Source organism: Arachis stenosperma, chromosome 10 (assembly GCF_014773155.1).
Source record: "Arachis stenosperma cultivar V10309 chromosome 10, arast.V10309.gnm1.PFL2, whole genome shotgun sequence".
Taxonomy (NCBI): domain Eukaryota; kingdom Viridiplantae; phylum Streptophyta; class Magnoliopsida; order Fabales; family Fabaceae; genus Arachis; species Arachis stenosperma.
Genome location: NC_080386.1, coordinates 95,632,880 through 95,653,750, shown reverse-complemented (window position 1 = coordinate 95,653,750; position 20,871 = coordinate 95,632,880). Strand labels below are relative to the sequence as shown.

The following is a 20,871-nucleotide window of genomic DNA, read 5'->3' as shown; positions in this document are numbered from 1 at the left end:
TTTCTGCACTATCTACCTTAGTTACTCATTTTCTGTAAACCCTAGCTACTAGTTTTAGTATAAATATTACTTTCTCTCATTGTATTAGATGTCTTGGTTATTCTGGTTCTCCCTCTGGGGTCGAAACCAATGAACACCATTATCACTTATGTATTTTCAACCCGTGGAGTTTCTACACCTCGTAGATTAAGGTGTGGAGCTCTGCTGTTCCTCATGAATTAATGCAATTACTACTGTTTTCTATTCAATTCAAGCTTATTCTTGTTCTAAGATATTCATTTGCACTTCAACATGATGAATGTGATGATCAAGTGACACTCATCACCATTCTTACTTATGAACGCATGCCTGACAACCTCTTCCGTTCTACCTGAAAACAAGCTTGAATGTATATCTCTTGGCCTCCTGGTCCACGATGCATCGTTGCCTCTCCTGACAACAGAGCCTTCCATTCTGTGAGATCAGAGTCTTCGTGATATAAGCTAGAATCAATTGGCAGCATTCTAGAGATCCAGAAAGTCTAAACCTTATCTGTGGTATTCCGAGTAGGATCTGAGATGGGATGACTGTGACGAGCTTCAAACTTGTGAGTGCTGGACGCAGTGACAGTGCGCAAAAGGATCATTGGATCTTATTCCGACACGATCGAGAACCGACAGATGATTAGCCCTACGTAACCCGTAGCCGGACCATTTTCACTGAGATGACGGACGGTAGCCATTGACAACGGTGATCCCCCAACATACAGCTTGCCATGGAAAGGGGTACGCATGACTGGATAAAAGCAGTAGGAAAACAGGGATTCAAAAGGAACAAAGCATCTCCATATGCTAATCTGAAATTCCTACCAATGAATTACATAAGTATCTCTATCCTATTTTATGTTTTATCTATCTTTTAATTATCAGATCCCCATAACCATTTCAATCTGCCTGACTGAGATTTACAAGATGACCATAGCTTGCTTCAAGCCGACAATCTCCGTGGGATCGACCCTTACTCACGTAAGGTATTACTTGGACGACCCAGTGCACTTGCTGGTTAGCTGCGCGGAGTTGTGAGAAAAGTGTGAACTCACGATTTCGCGTACCAACCATCCTCTAACTTTGCATATAACTCGTGTGTTCTCACTTTTGAAAAATTTTTCTGACAATAAAATAGAACCTGCAGATCTTCATCAGACCCTATCACAAACGTATCATACTTCACATCAGTTGACACAACTATAATAGAGATCTTATAAAATAACTTTTTCACCCATTTGGTCCCATACACGCCAAGCTTCTACAAAATACTAATTTTTAGATCTGACAATATATTCGATGATCGAATAAAAATACTCAGGAGTTTCTTATCAGTAAACATCACACACACACACACTCTCTCTCTCTCTCTCTCTCTCTCTCTCTCTCTCTTGCTCTTATAAATTATTCCTTAGCAATGCACTAGAGCTAAGAAACTATTCTCACTAGACATTATGAATTTGACACTCTACTTCACAATTACCTTCAACTGGTATATATAATGCCTCTACCTGTTCATAATCCGCTATAGATTACAGTGCTGATTGTCATTTCGAAATCCTCCATAGTTCACTACAGGGTGCAACGATTTTGGACACACATTTAAAACGTAAATTGCAGTAGGGACTAGCAGTTTCTAGCTTTATGACGGTCTTCATAAATCGCGGCTGAATGTCGTGGTTTAGGATGAATTGGGTTCGCTTGTAATCCGCAATAGGTTATAGTAGATTACATGAGAATCATAAACCATAGTAGGTTGTCGCAGTTTACATAGAGTTATAATTAAGATATCTGTATCATATTAAATCTCAATAATTTTATTCATATAAATTACCCCTAAAAATACAATATAGCTAAATCTTTTTTAGTTTTTACTATTGTTCCTCTCAGTTGGAATTTTTATGTTACTGAAGTTAATAAATGCATAGTAACTTTTATTCTTCTAGTTTGGTAAGAAAATTGTTTACATCTAGTTTACAATAATTATTTTACCTTTTTATTTATCCATTCATAATCATTTGCACATTGACATAAATCAAAACTAAATACATATTGATCTATGAATGTATAATAAAAAAAATGACACACGTTGTCAATTGGAGGTAGGAGGATGATTAAGAGAGTACTATGTCAAAAAATTGTCACTACTCACTATATTGTTCCTTTATACTCACTGATTTAAATTAAATATTTAAAAATGCATAAGAATTAAAAAAAATATAGAGACATTATTGGCTCATCCCATGTTCCAATATGCTTTTCAAAATCATGAAAATATCAGTAACTTTGGTTTTCCCCACCTTATTTATTAATCAACATTCTCTAGTGTCGGTTGGTACACAACTTTAACACCTATGATCACCACTACGTACGTTTAACATGGAACACAAAACTGGCTTTACCACTGCCACACCACACATGACTCTTATCTTATCCCACAGCCTTAAACAAATATAAAAGAGATCCATTCTTTGTTCACTTCTCAAATTTTGGATCTACCTGTATCTTCACTTTGCCATAAAGTTATACCATCTAAATCAAATATAAATAAGTAACCTTGCATTATTTCATTTCATGCATATTCCTCCTTAAGCATATTAGTTTTATCATGGAGTTTCAATGTCTCTTTCACAACATGGTTGAGTGTTAGCCTACTTTTTATATACATAATAAGTTGCTTTTATAATAAGTTCAATTAAATTCTCCCACTTCATATTTTTACATTTTCTTTATAAATTAGAGAATATAAAGATTACATCTTTGTGTTGATGATCATATGGGGGTGCTTTATTCTGCAGGAGAATTTTTAAGTCCCAGAAATTACATCGTCTTCAAGCTCAAAGCTAACAACGTAATTTGGTACTACTTGTCGTCACAGGAAATTGTAAAACCCGGGAAAAAGACAAAGTGAGTTACAAAAAGGGTAACAGAAAGTTTGCGTATTTTAAGAAAAAACGAAAAAGAAAAGCTCAGCATTAATATCTTGTTATGATTCATAAAGGAAGAGTTATAAGAGAAAGCTGGCGCGTGGTGGTTTTGTTGGATGTATTGAAGGGCATGTTCATCAAAAAGCATTCATTGATATGCAGCTATGCACATGCCTCTGTCTCCGCCTCTTCACATTTAAAGGTATAGTCCATTTTATGCAGCATAGGATCATAAGTATGGTCCATTCTTTCATTTTCCTCCGACTTTTATAACCTTATCATCATTCATTTAACTCATTTTTCATGCAGAGACTTCTAGTGCCTTCTTAGGTAGAAGAATTTTCATCCTTAATTTATGTTAATAAGACATTAAGATGGCTTTGTTTTCATCCTCTTGTTTGGCATCTGATATAGGCTTTAACTGGGAACAGCGGGAACACACCCTATAGATGATTTAACCGGTAGGTAGTTGGGTGGCAACGTTGAAAATCTTGTTTTTGTTATTCACATATCATATCATATAAATAATATAAATTAAAATATATCCTTGAAAGGTAAAAGCAGAGAAGAATGAAAGGGAAACCAGAAGTGATAACTGATCCTTGAAATTGGCCTTATTTTGAGTGGGGCACTATAGTGAGTTTGTAACTGTCGCTGAATCACGTGATTTTGCCTTTTTGTCAACATCATTGGGACCTTTGCCTAATTGTATTCTCCTCATTTTTTTCTTCCTTCAAAGTGTGACTTTATTAAAATCTTCTTATATTATATGATTGTATGATTAATTTTCTATAGTTCTATACAAACTACCGGCCTTAAATATAAACTAGTCCTTGAAGTTAGCTTCTGTGGTTTTCTCCTCTACATCATTGTCCTAATTCCTTTTTAGTCCTTACACTGATTTCATTCGCCGGTTGCTTTCATTTTAAGGAAAAATTATTCGAATTAGACCTCCCAACAAACTTTGAAGGGTTTCTTTTTGTTTTCCTTCGGTTCCATCATTCAGAAAAAGAAATGAGTTGAAGGTAAATAAAAAAAAAAAAAAAAAAGTAGATGATTTTATAAGGCGGCATTGAAGTGGTATTTGAATGAATGGATCAGATGCACTTTTTTTCTGATTGAGTGGTTCACTGCTTCTTGTTCATGATTATCTGATTCTCAACTTACTATGGATTCTTTCTCCACTTTACCTACCACTTTTAATATATATCTTTCTCTTTTCTTTTTCCCTTTCCTGCAACACTCCTTTTTCAACACGGATATATAGTATAAGTATATGACCTTCAAATTCCATGAAAAAGCTGTCCCCTTAGGAATACTGCTTCTTGGTCTGTGTTATATATATTTATAATTTATATTTATAATAATATAATAATATAGTGCTCACTTCTCTAGAATATTTGACAAAGATATGGATGTCATGTGAGTTTATCTACTTATCTAAAAGAGTGTGAATGTGTTTTCTTTTATTTTCTTTATTTTTTTTTTTCTATCACCTGTATTTGGGAGAGTGAAAGTTGAGAGAGGATGGGTGGTTGAAAATGGTGTTCTGAAGAATCCTTGGTCATGTTTCACAGGCTGCTATTTCCTTTGGTTTATGCACCATAGAGGCTTCTGATCCACCGTGCAGATCTGCAGTTAAGAGGGTGCTGAAGTTGGTAACTTTGTGAAGAACATTAAGGAGTGGTTAAGGCAAAATGGATCTTGAATTTGGAAACTGTTGGGGAAACTCAAGGGTTAGTACATTAACTTGAAAATCTTTGTTTTTCTGCATAAGTTGGTGATTAATGAAGTGAATGTGAATTGCAATTTTCAGAAGGATTCTTGGAAGACCATTCTGCTCTTAGCATACCAAAGCCTTGGTGTAGTTTATGGGGACTTGAGTATTTCTCCTTTGTATGTTTACACAAGCACATTTGCAGAAGATATTGAGCACTCAGAAACCAATGAAGAGATTTTTGGTACCCTTTCTTTTGTGTTCTGGACTCTCACATTGGTGCCACTATTCAAATACGTTTTTGTTGTTCTTAGAGCTGATGACAATGGAGAGGGTAAGTGTGTTTGGTAACAGAATGAAGGAAGATAATTTGTTATGTTTTGTTACAGCTTGATGATTTTTTCTGTTTTTCTTTATTTCTTTTGTTGCTATGCAGGTGGTACATTTGCTCTATATTCATTGATTTGTAGGCATGCTAAGGTTAGTCTTCTTCCGAATCGACAACACTCGGATGAAGCGCTTTCAACGTATAAGATGGAGGAGCCTCCTGCTAAGATGAACTCTATGGTGAAGCTGCTACTAGAGAATTATAAGGCCTTGCATACAGCTCTGCTAATTGTGGTTCTTCTTGGAACTTGTATGGTTATTGGTGATGGACTTCTTACCCCTGCCATTTCAGGTAAAGATTTCTTCATCACACTTCAATATTTTACAAATTATTCTTAACAATATGTTGATTAGCCACCCTTTTTGTGTGTAGTTTTCTCAGCAGTATCTGGTCTTGAAGTATCTATGTCCAAGAAACATCACCAGTGTAAGTCTCTATATATATGTCAATTCGATTTGATATGTCTTTATGTATGAATAATATAAAAGAGTGTGTTCGATTGATTTGCATATGCAGATGCTGTGATTCCAATTACTTGCTTCATACTAGTGTGTTTGTTTGCGCTTCAACACTACGGCACACATCGAGTTGGATTCCTTTTTGCCCCAATTGTACTGGCATGGCTGCTATGCATCAGCACACTTGGTTTATACAACATATTCAAATGGAATCCACATATATACAAAGCGCTTTCGCCGTATTACATGTTCAAGTTCTTGAAGAAGACCAGGATAAGTGGATGGATGTCTTTAGGTGGAATATTACTTTGCATAACAGGATCTGAAGCAATGTTTGCTGATCTTGGCCACTTCTCATATATGGCCATTCAGGTTAGTCTTGATTCTAGAATCAATTCACTCACTCACTCACTCAGATGTTTCTTGATTTTATTAACAGCTTTTATTATGTGCAGATTGCATTCACATTTCTGGTATATCCTGCACTTATATTGGCTTATATGGGTCAAGCTGCTTACTTGTCCAACCATCATCATCTCCAGATCAGTTTCTATGCCTCAGTTCCAGGTATTCAATTTTCCTTACATTACATGAAAATATATATACAAGAAAGTCTTGGAAACCAACATTGTGCAACTTACATTGTAGCCAACATTTAACATAAAAAAAAAAAAAAATCCGAGATTCTTAGAAACAAGAACATCCGAAACTCAATTAGAAGAAACATCTGAAATCCAAATTCAACAAAAACGCATCTTTGTTGGGCTTTATACTGGACTTATTTTATAGTATTGCTTCCCTAGCATTACTCTCTCTATGTATATATATGGTTACAGAAAACATTGATTGATTATGGCTTATTTTTCGGTGCAGAAAGCGTGAGGTGGCCGGTGATTATCCTAGCAATTCTAGCTTCTGTTGTGGGAAGCCAGGCGATCATAAGCGGGACGTTTTCTATAATAAACCAGAGCCAATCTCTGGGTTGCTTCCCGAGAGTTAAGGTTGTTCATACTTCAGACAAGATCCATGGTCAGGTCTACATCCCTGAGATCAATTGGATACTCATGATCCTCTGTATTGCTGTCACCATTGGATTTAGGGACACAAAACACATGGGAAATGCATCAGGCAAGTCACAAATTCATGCATCATCATTGTTAATTAATTATTGCTAATAAGACGGACATGTTTAATGTTGCAGGATTAGCAGTGATGACAGTTATGCTTGTAACAACATGCCTTACTTCCTTAGTGATTATACTTTGCTGGCACAAACCACCAATTATAGCACTTTGTTTCCTGTTGTTTTTTGGATCCATTGAGCTGCTGTATTTCTCAGCTTCACTGATGAAGTTTTGTGAAGGAGCATGGTTCCCTATTCTCCTTGCCCTGTTCCTAATGATCATAATGTTCCTATGGCACTATGCAAGCATAAAGAAATATGAATATGATCTCCACAACAAGGTATCACTAGATTGGCTTCTAGCCTTAGGTCCAAGCCTTGGAATTGCTCGAGTCCCTGGAATAGGCCTTGTTTTCACTGACCTTACAACTGGCATACCGGCTAACTTCTCGCGATTCGTCACGAACCTCCCGGCTTACCACCGCATACTTGTGTTTGTGTGTGAAATCAGTGCCAGTTCCTCATGTCCCTGTGGCCGAGAGGTACCTCGTCGGCCGCGTAGGACCTCCTGAACATAGGTCCTACAGGTGCATAGTCCGGTATGGATACCGTGATGTCCATCAAGACATTGATTCCTTTGAATCAGAGCTCGTAGAGAAGCTATCTGATTTCATTCAATATGATTGGTACCGTGCCCGGGCCAGCAACGTGAGCAATAATGAAGACGACGGTTCATGTTCCAATGAATCTTCCGGGCACAGGCTAACTGTCATAGGAACCATGGGACTCTGCGAGGACAGCCTGCAGCTGGCGAGTGTGAGTGATGTGGTTGAGATTGATGCACCTTTGGGAACGAGAGAAAGAAGGGTACGGTTTGCCATTGATGGCGACAATGAGCATGACAATGACAGTGAGTGTGTCACAGTTCATCATCAAATGCAACAAGAGCTTGAAGATCTCTATGCTGGTCAAGAATCTGGGATAGCCTTCATTCTTGGACACTCTCATGTTAGAGCAAAGCCTGGATCCTCAGTCTTCAAGAAGCTTGCTTTGAATTATGGATACAATTTCCTTAGAAGGAATTGTAGAGGCCCTGATGTGGCTCTTAAGGTTCCACCTGTTTCTCTTTTGGAGGTTGGCATGGTTTACGTTCTGTAGAATCTCCACATTATTATCTACATCAACTCTTCTTTTACTATTAAACCCTAGTATATACATATATGATATATAATTATAATTACGAAATTATTAGCTTAGTATCATGGAAATCAGCAAAGGAAATCGTGGTGGGACAAATTTTGGGGACGTGTATATATATATATATGAAAGGGAAAGGGAATAGTTGCATTAATAAATGATTATTAAATTACGCCTGCTACTTCATTCACATGGACCATACACCAGAGTGATATCATATGGTGTATTCCAATAAAAAAAAAAAAATACCATGCACTTGATGCCGTCATGTGACATGTCAATGCGACGCTACCCTTTTCAAGAGATATTCTTAGGAGTACAATTAGAAATCAATTAACTATTTATATGGCTAATATTAATCATTTTTAAAATTTATTTTTAATTCATATTAACATCTAAATAAACATTTGAAATTACATAGTAAAAGAGTTTTAAATATTTGTGATATGAATAATTTAAATATTAATTAAAAATTATTAATTTATATTTTTATTCAATTTAATTTAATATATTTTAATTTTTGTTTATTTAACTATTAGATTAGACTTTATATTAGTGGATTTAAGACTATAATAATTTAAGAGATATTTATAATTTTTTATTAGATTAAAATAATAAAGATTTTAAGTCTATTAACATAAAGCTCAATTTAATAACTAAATAAACAAAAATTAAAATATATTAAATTAAATTGAATATTTTAAAAATATAAAATAATAACTTTTAAATAATACTTGAACTCTTTATATTACAAACATTTGAGGTATGTATCAAAAATATTATTTAAAAAAATATTCAAAATCAATTATTATCTTTTTAAAATTTATGAGAGAAACAAGTAATATGTATTTAAAAGGGTTAAGTATTATTTTGGTTCCTATAGTTTAACCCAAAAATCGATTTCATCTTCAAAGTTTTTTTATTCAAATTTGTTCCTAAGGTTCAATTTGATTTTAAAATCGTCATTTTATTAATTTTTAGACAAAAATACTCTTTAATTCTACACCAAAAGTATAATTTTATTGTGTATGAATAATTCTGAGATGACACAAAATATGATAAAAAAAAGAGTAAAGTTCTTCTTATAGGTGCTTGAATAAAAGAATGAAATCCAAAAAGAACACTTTAAGGAGTTAAATTTTTCTTTAAGAGGGAACTAAATTGGTAGAAGTAGATAGGTTGGATTTAAAGTGTAAAGAATGCCATCTGGTTAGAAATAAACTAAACTAGATATCCGTTCACTATCCAGACACTTCTTTGACATGAGTATCCGAAATAGTATCAGAATTGTTGTCTTAACTTGTGGAGATCAAATTCTTTCCTATACTATTTTTAGTTAAAAAAACTTAAAACAATAGAAACACCCAAAAACATCTTCTGCTAATTATCACATTTAATAACTAGCTTTAGAATAAGATGAGTAGACTGTATATAGTATTTTAACCATTAGGCAATGTACTCTTTCTCCAAAATAGCATGAGACTATAAAAAGGAATTCAACTCACTTCTCTCAAGTAAAAAACTGTTTTAAAATTTTGGAGATTCTCTCTTTTTTGCTCTCCTGTAGTTCTTCTCATTGTTCTTCATTTTTTTTCGTTGAATTCAAACAAGATAATGTATAAAATTAGCATTCGGATATTCTACTAGAACACCCGACAAGAAGTTTTACCCAAATTTTGTCCATTTTAAAAGAGTTCATTCATCCTCTTATGACATTTGTGAAGGTCTTAACGCTTGTTCTCCACTACCATTTCACATCTTTAGTTCTTGTGTTGCTTATTTGTCAATAATAAAAATATTTTTTTCACAAATTTATCTATCCTTAATCTCTCCCTTTAATCTTTCTCTACTTAATTTATTTTCACAAAACTTCACCTAAATTACCCTTCTTCCATTACCTTATCACCCCTCGCCCATATTTTTCACCTAATCAAAACACACACTATTCTCTCACACAAGCACATACCTAAAAAAAAGATAAATTAGGGGAAAGAGAAACAAAGAAGGAAAAGAGAAAATGAAAGGGGACACAAGGGTAGTCGACCAGCCAAAGTGCTATCGTCGCCTTCGTTATTGAAGAAAGAAGCGAGGAGAATGGTAGAGAAAAAGAAGGGGCATAGAAAAATGAAGAATCGAAAGAATAAAGAATAAAGAAAAAAGAAAAGGAGGAGGGTGCAACAGCGGTGGAGGCTGCTGCTGGCGCAGTCGAGTCCGCCAGTGAAGAAGAGCAATAAGAGAGAAAGGGAAGACCAAACCGAAGGAGAGGCAGGTGAACGCGAGTAGAAGAGAAAAGTAGCGGTGTTTATGGGTCAGGTAAAACCGGGTTTGATGTGACCTAGACCCGACCCGAAATATATACCGGGTCTATTTGTTAGACCCGAACCCGACCCTAGACCTGATGAAACCTAAACACTTTTGGGCCATGATTATACCGGATAAAAATCGGATGAAAACTGAACCGTTAACATTACATTACCTTAATATTTTTTTGTAAGCTAGTATTTAAAAATATCCAAATTTTCAAGAACCATTATTTGACATGGTAAAATTCACTTAGAAAAATATAACAAGAACCAACCCTTCTCTAAAATTAAAGCATAACCACAATCAATACTAATATATATTGTCTAATAACACCAAATATTTAAATCAATACAAATAACATAATATTATACATTTATTATGCATTAGTCTAAAGTCTTATGCATTTTAAACATAAAACATTAACTTATAGTCTTATAATGACTAATAATACAAAATATTAAGGTTTACAATACTTAAATTACACATAAGAATAGCTAACTAATAATACAATATTAATTCTGTATGATGACCAGGTCACCGGGCTGGGTTCGGGTGACTCGAGATATGACCCGGATCTGACCCGAAATAATGACCGGATCTATTTTTTAGACTCTTACCCGACCGTAGACCCGGTAAAATCACACTAAATTAGTCCCATAAAATGTTCGGGACCGGGTCGAGTCTTCGGATCGGACCGGACCATACACTTCCCTAGAGAAAAGAAGTTGTTTTTTCATATATCGCTGCCACTGTATTGACCTATCTCTACATTGCTGTTATTGTGGTTGCAATGCCTTTGTTTGCTGAAGAATGCATCGAAACTTCCGTACTTGTTGGCAACACTGTTCCTCCATCTCTTAATCTATTCTGATTTCATTTTAATTTTGTAACCAATAATATTTTTGGCTTGCTTCTATTTTGCTTTGTTTCACTGTGAGGGATGTTTGATTAGGTGTGAAAAATTGATGTCCTGATTGAAATTGTTGATAGTCGATGATGTTTGAATCTGTTAGGTAGAGTGTTTTTGATTAGTTGATGATGTTTAGATTTGAGATTGTATAAGATTTGAGCATACAAAAATAGTATATCTATAAAAAAAGTGAGAGAAAGTATTTTGTCCAAAATTTAGAAAAATGACGATTTTAAAATCAAATTGAACTTTAGGAACGAATTTAAATAAAAGAAATCTTAAAAATGAATTTGATTTTTGAGTTAAACCATAAGAACCAAAATCATACTCAATCCTATTTAAAATTAAAGTTAGATTTAATAAATATGAATAAAGTAAAAATAAATAAAATAATTATTTAAAACTAAATAATTAAAATTAATTAAAAATTAACGGCTATACATTTTAAATTTTTAATTATGCTCTTTTAATTTATTTATTTATTACATTAAAAGAATATTAAAAAATTATTAAAATTTATTATTTTTTATTATTATTTGATTATTAATTCAAATTTTTTAATTTAATTTTTTAAATTTAATAATTTAATATTATATTTTATTTCCTATTTTTAAATATTAATAATTAAATAATAACTAAAAATAATAAATTTTAATAGTCTATTTAGAACCTAACCTACCATAGAAAGCAATAATTCGTATTCGCGTGGCAAGGGATGCCGTGATGTTATTGTTGTGATAAGCACCGATGTGGATGTCCATTTCTTATGAAACTCTATTTACTAAAGATGACTCTATTAAATGTAGTTTGAAAATGTTTCATTATAAATAGCTGAATGAAAACACACTATACATCAATAAACAATTCTCTCTCTCTTTATGTTGCAATACTCCTTTCTCTCTCTTTATATTTCTTTATTTATATTTGTTACCTCTTCTTTATTTATTTATTTAGTTATTTTACAACACGTTATCAGCACGAGACTCTGATCAAATTTTAGGAAGACTCCAGGTAACAAATTTTTATTATGTCGAAACTCTTTCATCTTTAATATAATACTCTTGATATATTTGGAAATAATTATTTATCATGGATATAGATGTTAAAATCTATTTTGATTCAATGGATCTTGAAGATACTATTGAGGCTGAAAATAATTCATCCCAGAAGGATAAAAGTCAAGGCCATGATTTTCCTTCATCGTCATCTTGATGAATGATTGAAAAATGAATATCCCACATTAAAAAATCTTGCAGATCTGTCGAAAGACTTTGAAGAAAGGTACAATCATGTGATACTTCCTCAAACCCGATATGTTAGAGAAAACTTTCTTGACCTTCCATATCTCGAATGTGCTCCTGCAGCAGCAGTATCGAAAAAAAAAATTTAAAAATATTCTGAGTTAATTTCTTACTTTTTTGTTGCTGAACGCAACAATGAGTTACTTTTAAGGAATCATGAAGCGCGTCCAGTTGGCGTCGCCCCATTTCCTGAAATAAATGCGGCAATTAACCCCAGAAGAGGTAAATGGTAAGATTTTGATAACAAGAAAAATTATGGAAGGAAAAAAATTATGTTCACAAAAAGATCTCACCAGAAGTGGGATAAAGAAAGAAATAATGGGCAAAGTATATCAATTGAGGATAAATACTTCCGTTGTGATGGAAAAGACCATTGGTCACGTACCTGTCGTACCCCAAGGCACCTAGTTGATCTTTATCAAGCATCCTTGAAAAGGGATGACAAAGAAAAGGAAACAAGTAGGACAAGTAGGACTAAAGCAATTAAACCAAATCATGCCAGAAGCGTGGCAGGGCAAAAAATGTTCCAATTTGAATCGATGTCCCAGTAGGACAAATAGCCACTAAACCAAATACACGCCAGAAGCGTGCCAGGTCTGTCGGTTTCAAAGATAAAAATTTTCGAAAGAGAAAAGAGGTAAATACGATTCCTGTTGAAAAAGACATAGTAGAGACACCTGCAGTTGTCCAAAATTCTGATATAATGTTAACGCCAGAAGACGTTCAGGTACCTGAAAATTGTAAAAATGACGAGATCTCGATAAATTATGTCTTTACAGGAGAGAAATAGAACCGAAATAAGACAATTGTCAATGAAATATTTGCATATAATGTGGTATTAAATATCATGCATGAAAGTAAGGATCTTGAGCCAAGATCAGTCGAAGAATGTCGACAAAGGAATGATTGGCCAAATGGAAAGAAGCCATGAAGGCTGAATTAGACTCACTTGCAAAACGTGAAGTCTTTGGACCTGTAGTCCGTACACCTAAAGATGTAAAACCTGTTGGATACCAATGGGTATTTGTGAGAAAACGAAATGAGAAAAATGAAGTTGTGCGCTATAAAGCCCGACTTGTGGCACAAGATTTTTCACAAAGGCCCGGTATAGATTATGAAGAAATGTATTCACCTGTAGTGGATGCGATAACATTGTGTTATTTGGTCAGTTTATCTGCATATCATAAAGTGCATATGCATTTAATGGATGTAGTAACAGCCTATTTATACGGCTCATTAGATTGGGATATCTATATGAAAGTCCCTGAAGGACTAAAGATATCTAAACCATCCAATGAATATTCGCAAGGGTTATACTCAGTCAAATTGCAAAGATCTTTATATGGTCTAAAGCAATCTGGACGAATGTGGTATAATCGTCTTACTGAGTATCTGGCCAAAAACGGATTCAAGAATAATGATATCTGTCCATGTGTTTTCATAAAGAAAACCGCATCTGGATTCATTATAATTGCTGTGTATGTTGATGATTTAAATATCATTGGGACTCCTGAAGAGATTCCAACAATTATAAAAATTCTGAAAGAAGAGTTTGAGATGAAAGATCTTGGAAGGACTAAATTTTGTCTCGACCTGCAGATCGAGCATACAAAAAATGGGATCTTTATTTATCAAGCGACATACACAGAGAAGATCCTGAAAAGATTTTATATGGATAAATCACATCCTTTGAGTACCCCAATGATCGTAAGATCTTTAGATGTGGAAAATGATCAATTTGTCCTAAGGAAGAAAATGAAGATATCCTTGGTCCTGAAGTACCATATCTTAGTGCCATTGGAGCGCTAATGTATCTTGCTAATAATACGCGACCTGACATATCATTCGCGGTGAATTTACTAGCAAGATATAGTTCCTCTCCAACCAGAAAACATTGGAGTGGAATCAAACAGATCTTTCGATATCTTCATGGAACGGTTGATATAGGGTTGTTTTATCCCTATGGATCCAAGTCACAACTAGTTGGCTATGCAGATGCCGGATACTTGTCTGATCCACATAAAGGGAGATCTCAAACAGGATACCTGTTTACATATGGTGGTACAGCTATATCATGGAGGTCCACGAAACAGACGATAGCAGCAACCTCCTCTAATCATGCTGAAATACTAGCAATTCATGAAGCTAGTCGCAAGTGTTTTTGGCTGAGGAGTCTGATTCAATATATTATGTTATCATGTGGACTGACTGATCATAAGATGGCTCCAACTGTCCTGTTTGAAGATAATACAGCATGTATTGCTCAACTTAAAGGCAGATATATCAAAGGTGATAGAACAAAGCATATTTCTCCCAAATTCTTCTTCACTGATGATCTTCAAAATCAAAGGACAATTGACGTCCAACAGATCCGCTCAAGTGACAATCTAGCAGATTTATTCACAAAGTCACTCCCAAAATCCTCCTTTGAAAGATTGGTACATGAGATTGGGATGCACCGATTTCGAGACATTAAATGATGTCAGCAAGAGGGGGAGACTGTACTCTTTTTTCCTTGGTCAAGTTTTTTTTCCATTGGGTTTTTCTTGACAAGGTTTTTAATGAGGCAGTCCCCATCACCAAAGGATATTGTACTCTTTTTTCTTCACTAAGGTTTTTTTCCACTGGGTTTTTCTTTAGTAAGGTTTTAACGAGGCAATAATCCTAAATGGTCATCCAAGGAGGAGTGTTGTGATAAGTACTGATGTGGATGCCCATTTCCTATGAAACTCTATTTACTAAGAATAACTCTATTAAATGTAGTTTGAAAATGTTTCATTATAAAGAGAGGCTTAAGCCTCTAAATGAAAACACACTACACATCAATAAACAATTCTCTCTCTTTATGTTGCAATACTCTTTTCTCTCTCTTTATATTTTTTTATTTATATTTGTTACCTCTTATTTATTTATTTATTTAGTTATTTTACAACCGTTATAAACTTAATATATGTTATTTTAATTTTTATGTTTGTATACAAAACGTTTATGTACAGTGAATTACTTTTCTTAATTAATTCATATATATTAGGTGATTGCTTTGTATTTATATTCATTTGTATGTCTTGTATCCTTCTCAGTTCTCATGCTATTTTTTCCTCCTCCACACCTAAATGTAAAGCTTTTAATTTTATTGAAATTGGCAAGAGAGAGAGAGAGAGAGAGAGTTTACATTTAATTTTATTGAAATTGGCAAGAGAGAGAGAGAGAGAGAGAGAGAGAGAGAGATTAAAAATAAATAAAAAACTATTTTTAAATAAACTAAAAGAGAGATACCATATTACATGTTATTTTTATGCAAGATATTTTTGTTAATAATGACATGTGACAAGTGACAAAGTAGAAGAGCAAAGAGGTCCTCACATTTTTAAGAGTACCCTACGGTGCCACATAGTGTAACATTAAACCACCAAGTTTTGTGAACCAAAGAAAACACTGCTGTGGACAACAAATTTGACAACACAGAAGAGCCACACTCTTAAATTTGACAACACAGCAGAGCCACACTCTTATAATATATTTAGAGCATAGTCTCACAGTTATTCATTAGGACCGTGCACACTGCAAATTAAATTAATTAAAGTGTCTATAAGCCAATAAGCAGAACTAGTTAGATAGAACGAAGAGAAGCTAAAATGGGACTTGGAACTCTTCCATTGACCCCACCTCACACCAGCTTCTCTTCGAATTCAAGATTTGTATATGATTGCAGTAGCAACAGGAGGATCATTAATACTAGAAACATTAATAAGTTCAGAGTTTCAGCGAAACAAGAGAAGGAAGAAGCAAAGAAGAGCAAGCAATCGTTGTTCAGCAGTGTCACAGAAGCTCTTGATTTCTCTCAAGTGAGGTCCGCAGAGGATGCTCAGCTTCTAGAAGATGCCAGGCAGGCCACAAGGTCCGGAGAAAGAATGAGCAGGGAACAGGTATGTTGTATATACGCTATCTTAATTAATCGGTTTACATAAATTATAACAAAATTTTGTTTCGTTTTGTTTTGTTCTGTTTCTCGTGGTCACACTGATTGAATTGAATTTGAAATTTTCATGCAGTATGGAGCTCTTAGAAGGAAAATTGGTGGGACATACAAGGATTTCTTCAAATCCTATGTTGAAGGTATACTATGATTATTCTAATAATTCTCCTTTGAAATATGTTTGAGTTTCAAGGATCAAATTAGATTTTTGTTAGTTGCCCCTTTTTTTTTTTAAAAAAAGGTAAAATTTCAATACAAGATATTATGTATATACGTGCATATTTTAATATTAAAAGAATTGCATAAAGAGAAGTTTCTCTATTTATATATGTATGTATACATTTTATCTATTGATAAATTTCAGTTTTTGATAGAAATGATTCGTGAACCTCTTATTTTTTTTTTTGGGCAGTGGACGGTGCATATGTGGAAGAGGGTTGGGTAGACAAAAGTTGCAAGGTGTGCAAGAAGGACACAAAAGGGGAGGCAAGGCAAATAGACAAGTTTGGAAGATATGTTCATGTCGCATGCCTAGAGAAGTCCAAGTCAGGAAACTTCTTCACCAGATTGTTCTCACCCTGAAGGCTTATTTATTCACTTGTATCTCGATTGGCAACTGAAACTATAGAAATCTCTCCAGCCCACACAATTTTATATATAACATACGAAGTTGTTAAGCACCGAGTAATCACATGATTCGTAGTTTAAACTTTATAGTCTCTAATTAACCATTGGAATGCCCTGCCATTCTTGCAATTTTGAAGTTGATGCGTCCGTTATAATATGGTGTCAGCCGCCCTATAAATCAACAATACAACAGACCTTATAACACGTGACTATCTTCACTGCATAAAATAAAGGAAGAATTGGCCTGAATTTTATGCTGATTCATCAGAAAATCAGGAGAAAGAATAACTGTATAATGTCACGCTGAGAGAAGAATCTTTTTATATAAGAAACAACCCAAGAGAGAAAGAAGTACGTTATTCATTTCCAATATACAATATACTCATTTCGCACTCTTATTTATTTAAGCATTAGAGTGTCTTTGCAGGTACTTATCATCAGTTCTCTTGGAATCGAAGTATATCTCATCCATCTCAGGCGAATACGAGTTTAATCTTAAACAAGACGAGATATCTCATGAAGCTCACTACACCAGAACATTTGACGTTCACTATGGAGCCAAAACTTGTGTTTATCCTCTTTTGCTGACTTTAATCGATGGTGGAAGAGTAGAATTCACCTCCTCCTCTTTTCACTTAGGCTAAACTATTAGCTATAAATGTAAAATTACAAACCGAAGTCTAAAGAGTGACGAGCTATTGAACCAAAACCAAAACGGCTAGAGGGATGAAGATGATCAAAAGAATGATGAAACAGTAACAACCGTGATGATCATATCTCTGAGGCTAATACCATGGTGGAAGTCACTCTAACAAAAATGACAAAGAGGACAAACACTTTTTCAAAGGAAATTATAAACTTTCAGATGCTAAAAAATTTCACCTTGCGACGACTTTAAAGTCCTATGACGGACTCGGTATCCCCATATCCACGTTACAAAATTTCAATCCATGATGTTATTGGATGGTACATCTGATTCAATACTTTGTTATTTGTTTCCTACTTTTCTGGACGGTGCTGCCTTAATATGGTTTTTCTCTTTGCTTATAGGTTCAATATCAAATTTTGATGAGTTTGCTGACTTATTTGTCAACGTCACATCATCTAAGATATGTTTTCACAGCTCTGACTATCTCAGCATCATTAAGCAACGATAATACGAAAGTCTCAAAGATTACATGACAAAATTTGCTAAGGTGGCTATGGAGATTCCAAACCTCAACCCGAATGTTCACTTGCACGCTTTAAAGAGTGGCCTTCGTCCAAGAAAATTCCAGGAGACTATCACACTTGCGAAACCAAAGACATTGGCCGAGTTTAAAAAAAAAGCAGTAGGCCAAATGTAAATAAAAGAGCTCCACCAAGTTTGACAGATGAAACCAAAACCAAAATAATAGAGACGATCGAAAGTCGTTTAAACTCAACCTAAAGTTTGACACATACACTCCATTCAATACCAAAAAAGAGAATATTATGAAGGATATCTGATGAATGCTAAGAACTGGTTTAAAAAATTTCAAGTTCAAAAGCTCAAGTTCGTTGTAGATAAAGTCCTAAACTGGAACACTATCAAAGTTTAGTAAAAATATCACAAAATTTAAATTAAAAACCAGGAATTTAGGCCCAGGTCATTCTCTCTTGGAATTACAATGTAGCGCATGATCATTGACTATGGAAAAAACAGGAATTTGATTACAATAAACGAAAATTTAAATTAAATAGAAAATAGAAATTAAAGGAGCCAATAAGGTTTAAATGGCAAAGTGATAAGACTAAGAGTAATTAAAGTAATTAGCTAGAGAAAAATGAAAGTAAATTCAAGCTCTAAAAAGATCTTGGCAAAGATTAAGGGTTAAATATCACTATTCTTGTCACTAACCACAACATGATAATTACCAAGAACAAATCCAATTCGTCAACCTCTACAAATTGAGGAAAGTCAATTAGCTTAATTAACCTTAATTCATAAGTCCTAACTAACTTACTATTTGAATTAGTAAAAGATTAGCATTAGTAGAAACAAGATTAATTAATATTTCTAAATTATCAATCAACTTGGACATTAATGACTCAAGTTCACCCAAGTTCCTCAACTCAAGCCAAGAATAAAAAGTCTATCCCATAACTAGTTCAAGTATTTTGTCAAACACCTAGAGTGTATAAATATAAAACTTTATAATTTGCAAAATTAATAAATCTACAACTACTCAATTCAAGAAAACAATAATAATATCTCAAATAAGCAATAACTAGAATGACACTTGGGCGATACGCGGGACGATAAATTAATTATAGTATATAATAAATATTAAAAATTGTTATATTTTGTAGAATTAAATTAAATGTGTAAACTAAAATTAAATTTAAAAGGTATTTTATTTAAAATAATTTGTAGTACAAAAGATTTAAATATTAGAGTTGTATGTACAAAATGACATTTTTATTTGGTGGTTTGATTTTTGCATGGCTTCTTATGTGGCGCTCGTCTTCCTTTTTTTTATTAGTTGTTGTTAGAATTGTTACTTTCTTCTTTCTGTATAAGTTCTTGTGAAGGCATGTTCTTTATGAATTATTGAGTTATATGCACTTTCTATTGTGTTGTTTATTCCATCTTTGCAAGTATATATGTTCTTCTTCCGAAATTGTGTCTTGAATTTGTATAGTTTTCTTTCTCCTTAATCTCTTGATGGGTATGTGATCTTTGTCTGATGATATTAGTGTTGGCGAAGTTGGTTCCTATAATCAATGAATAATTTAAATTAGAAATAAAAATGATGTCTAAAATAATTAAAATAAGTGATTTTTTTAGTATTACCTGTTTTATTTGTCGTAATGGGTGTTGAAATTTAGTATTTTTTGTTAGAACAAATGTCTTGGTAACAAATGGGTGTTGAAATTTAGTGTTTTTGGTTAGAATAAATGTCTTGGTAATAGTGTATTGTTGAGAACTTTCTTTAAGATTAAAATCATTTACATTGACTTCAAATATAAGTGAGGTTGCACAAATTTTTCAATTGGGGTGGTGCTTCAATGTCATTACTTTTCTGGAGTGCCATTAGATTTGAAGCAGTTGTACCCAACAATTTTTTTTGTTTCGCCATCAAATAGTACAAAATTTGTTGTACCACTTTGATCAGAAACTTTTAATTGAATTTTGAACCTAAAATAAGTATTGAGTTAGTAACTAATAATTTGATAGATGGGATTATGAAAAGTATATAGAGTTACCTTATTATTGGATACTGTGGTGTTTGATTACATGTGCCATAAATGTAGTTATCTCCTTTTTTATATGTTTTTTTATACACTTTTCACATTCAAGATAGTTATCTCCATTGAGTAAGTTTGAGATGTTGTGTAGTTCAGAAATAAATTTTTTGTGCTAAATTTGATGTAATTTGAAGGAATAGTGATAAGAGACTTATATAAGTAGTTCAAATAGTATGAAATTTGAATATTTGTAACGTAAAATTTATTATGATTAATAATATTATTATGACATTTATAATATGGATGTTTATTACATTGAATGAGTTATTTATAGAAATTAATATATTAATTATTGGAGTTATAAATTTTTTGTATTGTTTACAACGATAAAATATAATAAATATAGGAATATGAATTTAATGTCTTTGTAAGTTACAAATTTGGTTAGACACTATTAATTCTAATTATTGTCGTTGGTAATTAATTATTGTATTGTTTTTTGGATATTTTATTTTTTTGCTGATTTGGAAATAATAGATGATTTGGCAAAAATTTAGTGGTTGATTCTAAAATTTTGCCAAGTAAGCGATATTGCTGACATGGCGTGAATAGAAGAAGAGAAATAGCTTAAAAATAATGTGGGTAAACTTATGTATCTACTTTTATATATTAAAAATAGATAGAACACAAAACATCAAATTCATTGATGG

At 33.3% G+C, this 20,871-nt stretch overlaps 2 protein-coding genes across 2 annotated transcripts; both read left to right on the top strand.

The window, feature by feature from the left end:
* Window positions 1–4,100: 4,100 nt before the first annotated feature.
* LOC130955847 (potassium transporter 2) lies at window positions 4,101–8,110 on the top strand. Its single transcript, XM_057882827.1, is given in 10 exon segments — window positions 4,101–4,372; window positions 4,528–4,686; window positions 4,767–5,001; window positions 5,104–5,346; window positions 5,428–5,481; window positions 5,572–5,885; window positions 5,969–6,080; window positions 6,387–6,641; window positions 6,715–7,132; window positions 7,134–8,110. Coding segments are annotated over 9 exon segments (2,331 nt in total). The 5' UTR covers window positions 4,101–4,372; window positions 4,528–4,647; the 3' UTR covers window positions 7,795–8,110.
* A 7,714-nt stretch (window positions 8,111–15,824) lies between these two features.
* On the top strand, window positions 15,825–17,001 carry LOC130954676 (uncharacterized). The gene is made up of 3 exons (XM_057881433.1): window positions 15,825–16,274; window positions 16,401–16,464; window positions 16,737–17,001. The coding sequence occupies exons 1-3, from the start codon at window positions 15,984–15,986 to the stop codon at window positions 16,904–16,906; spliced, it is 525 nt and encodes a 174-aa protein (XP_057737416.1). The 5' UTR covers window positions 15,825–15,983; the 3' UTR covers window positions 16,907–17,001.
* Window positions 17,002–20,871: the final 3,870 nt, after the last annotated feature.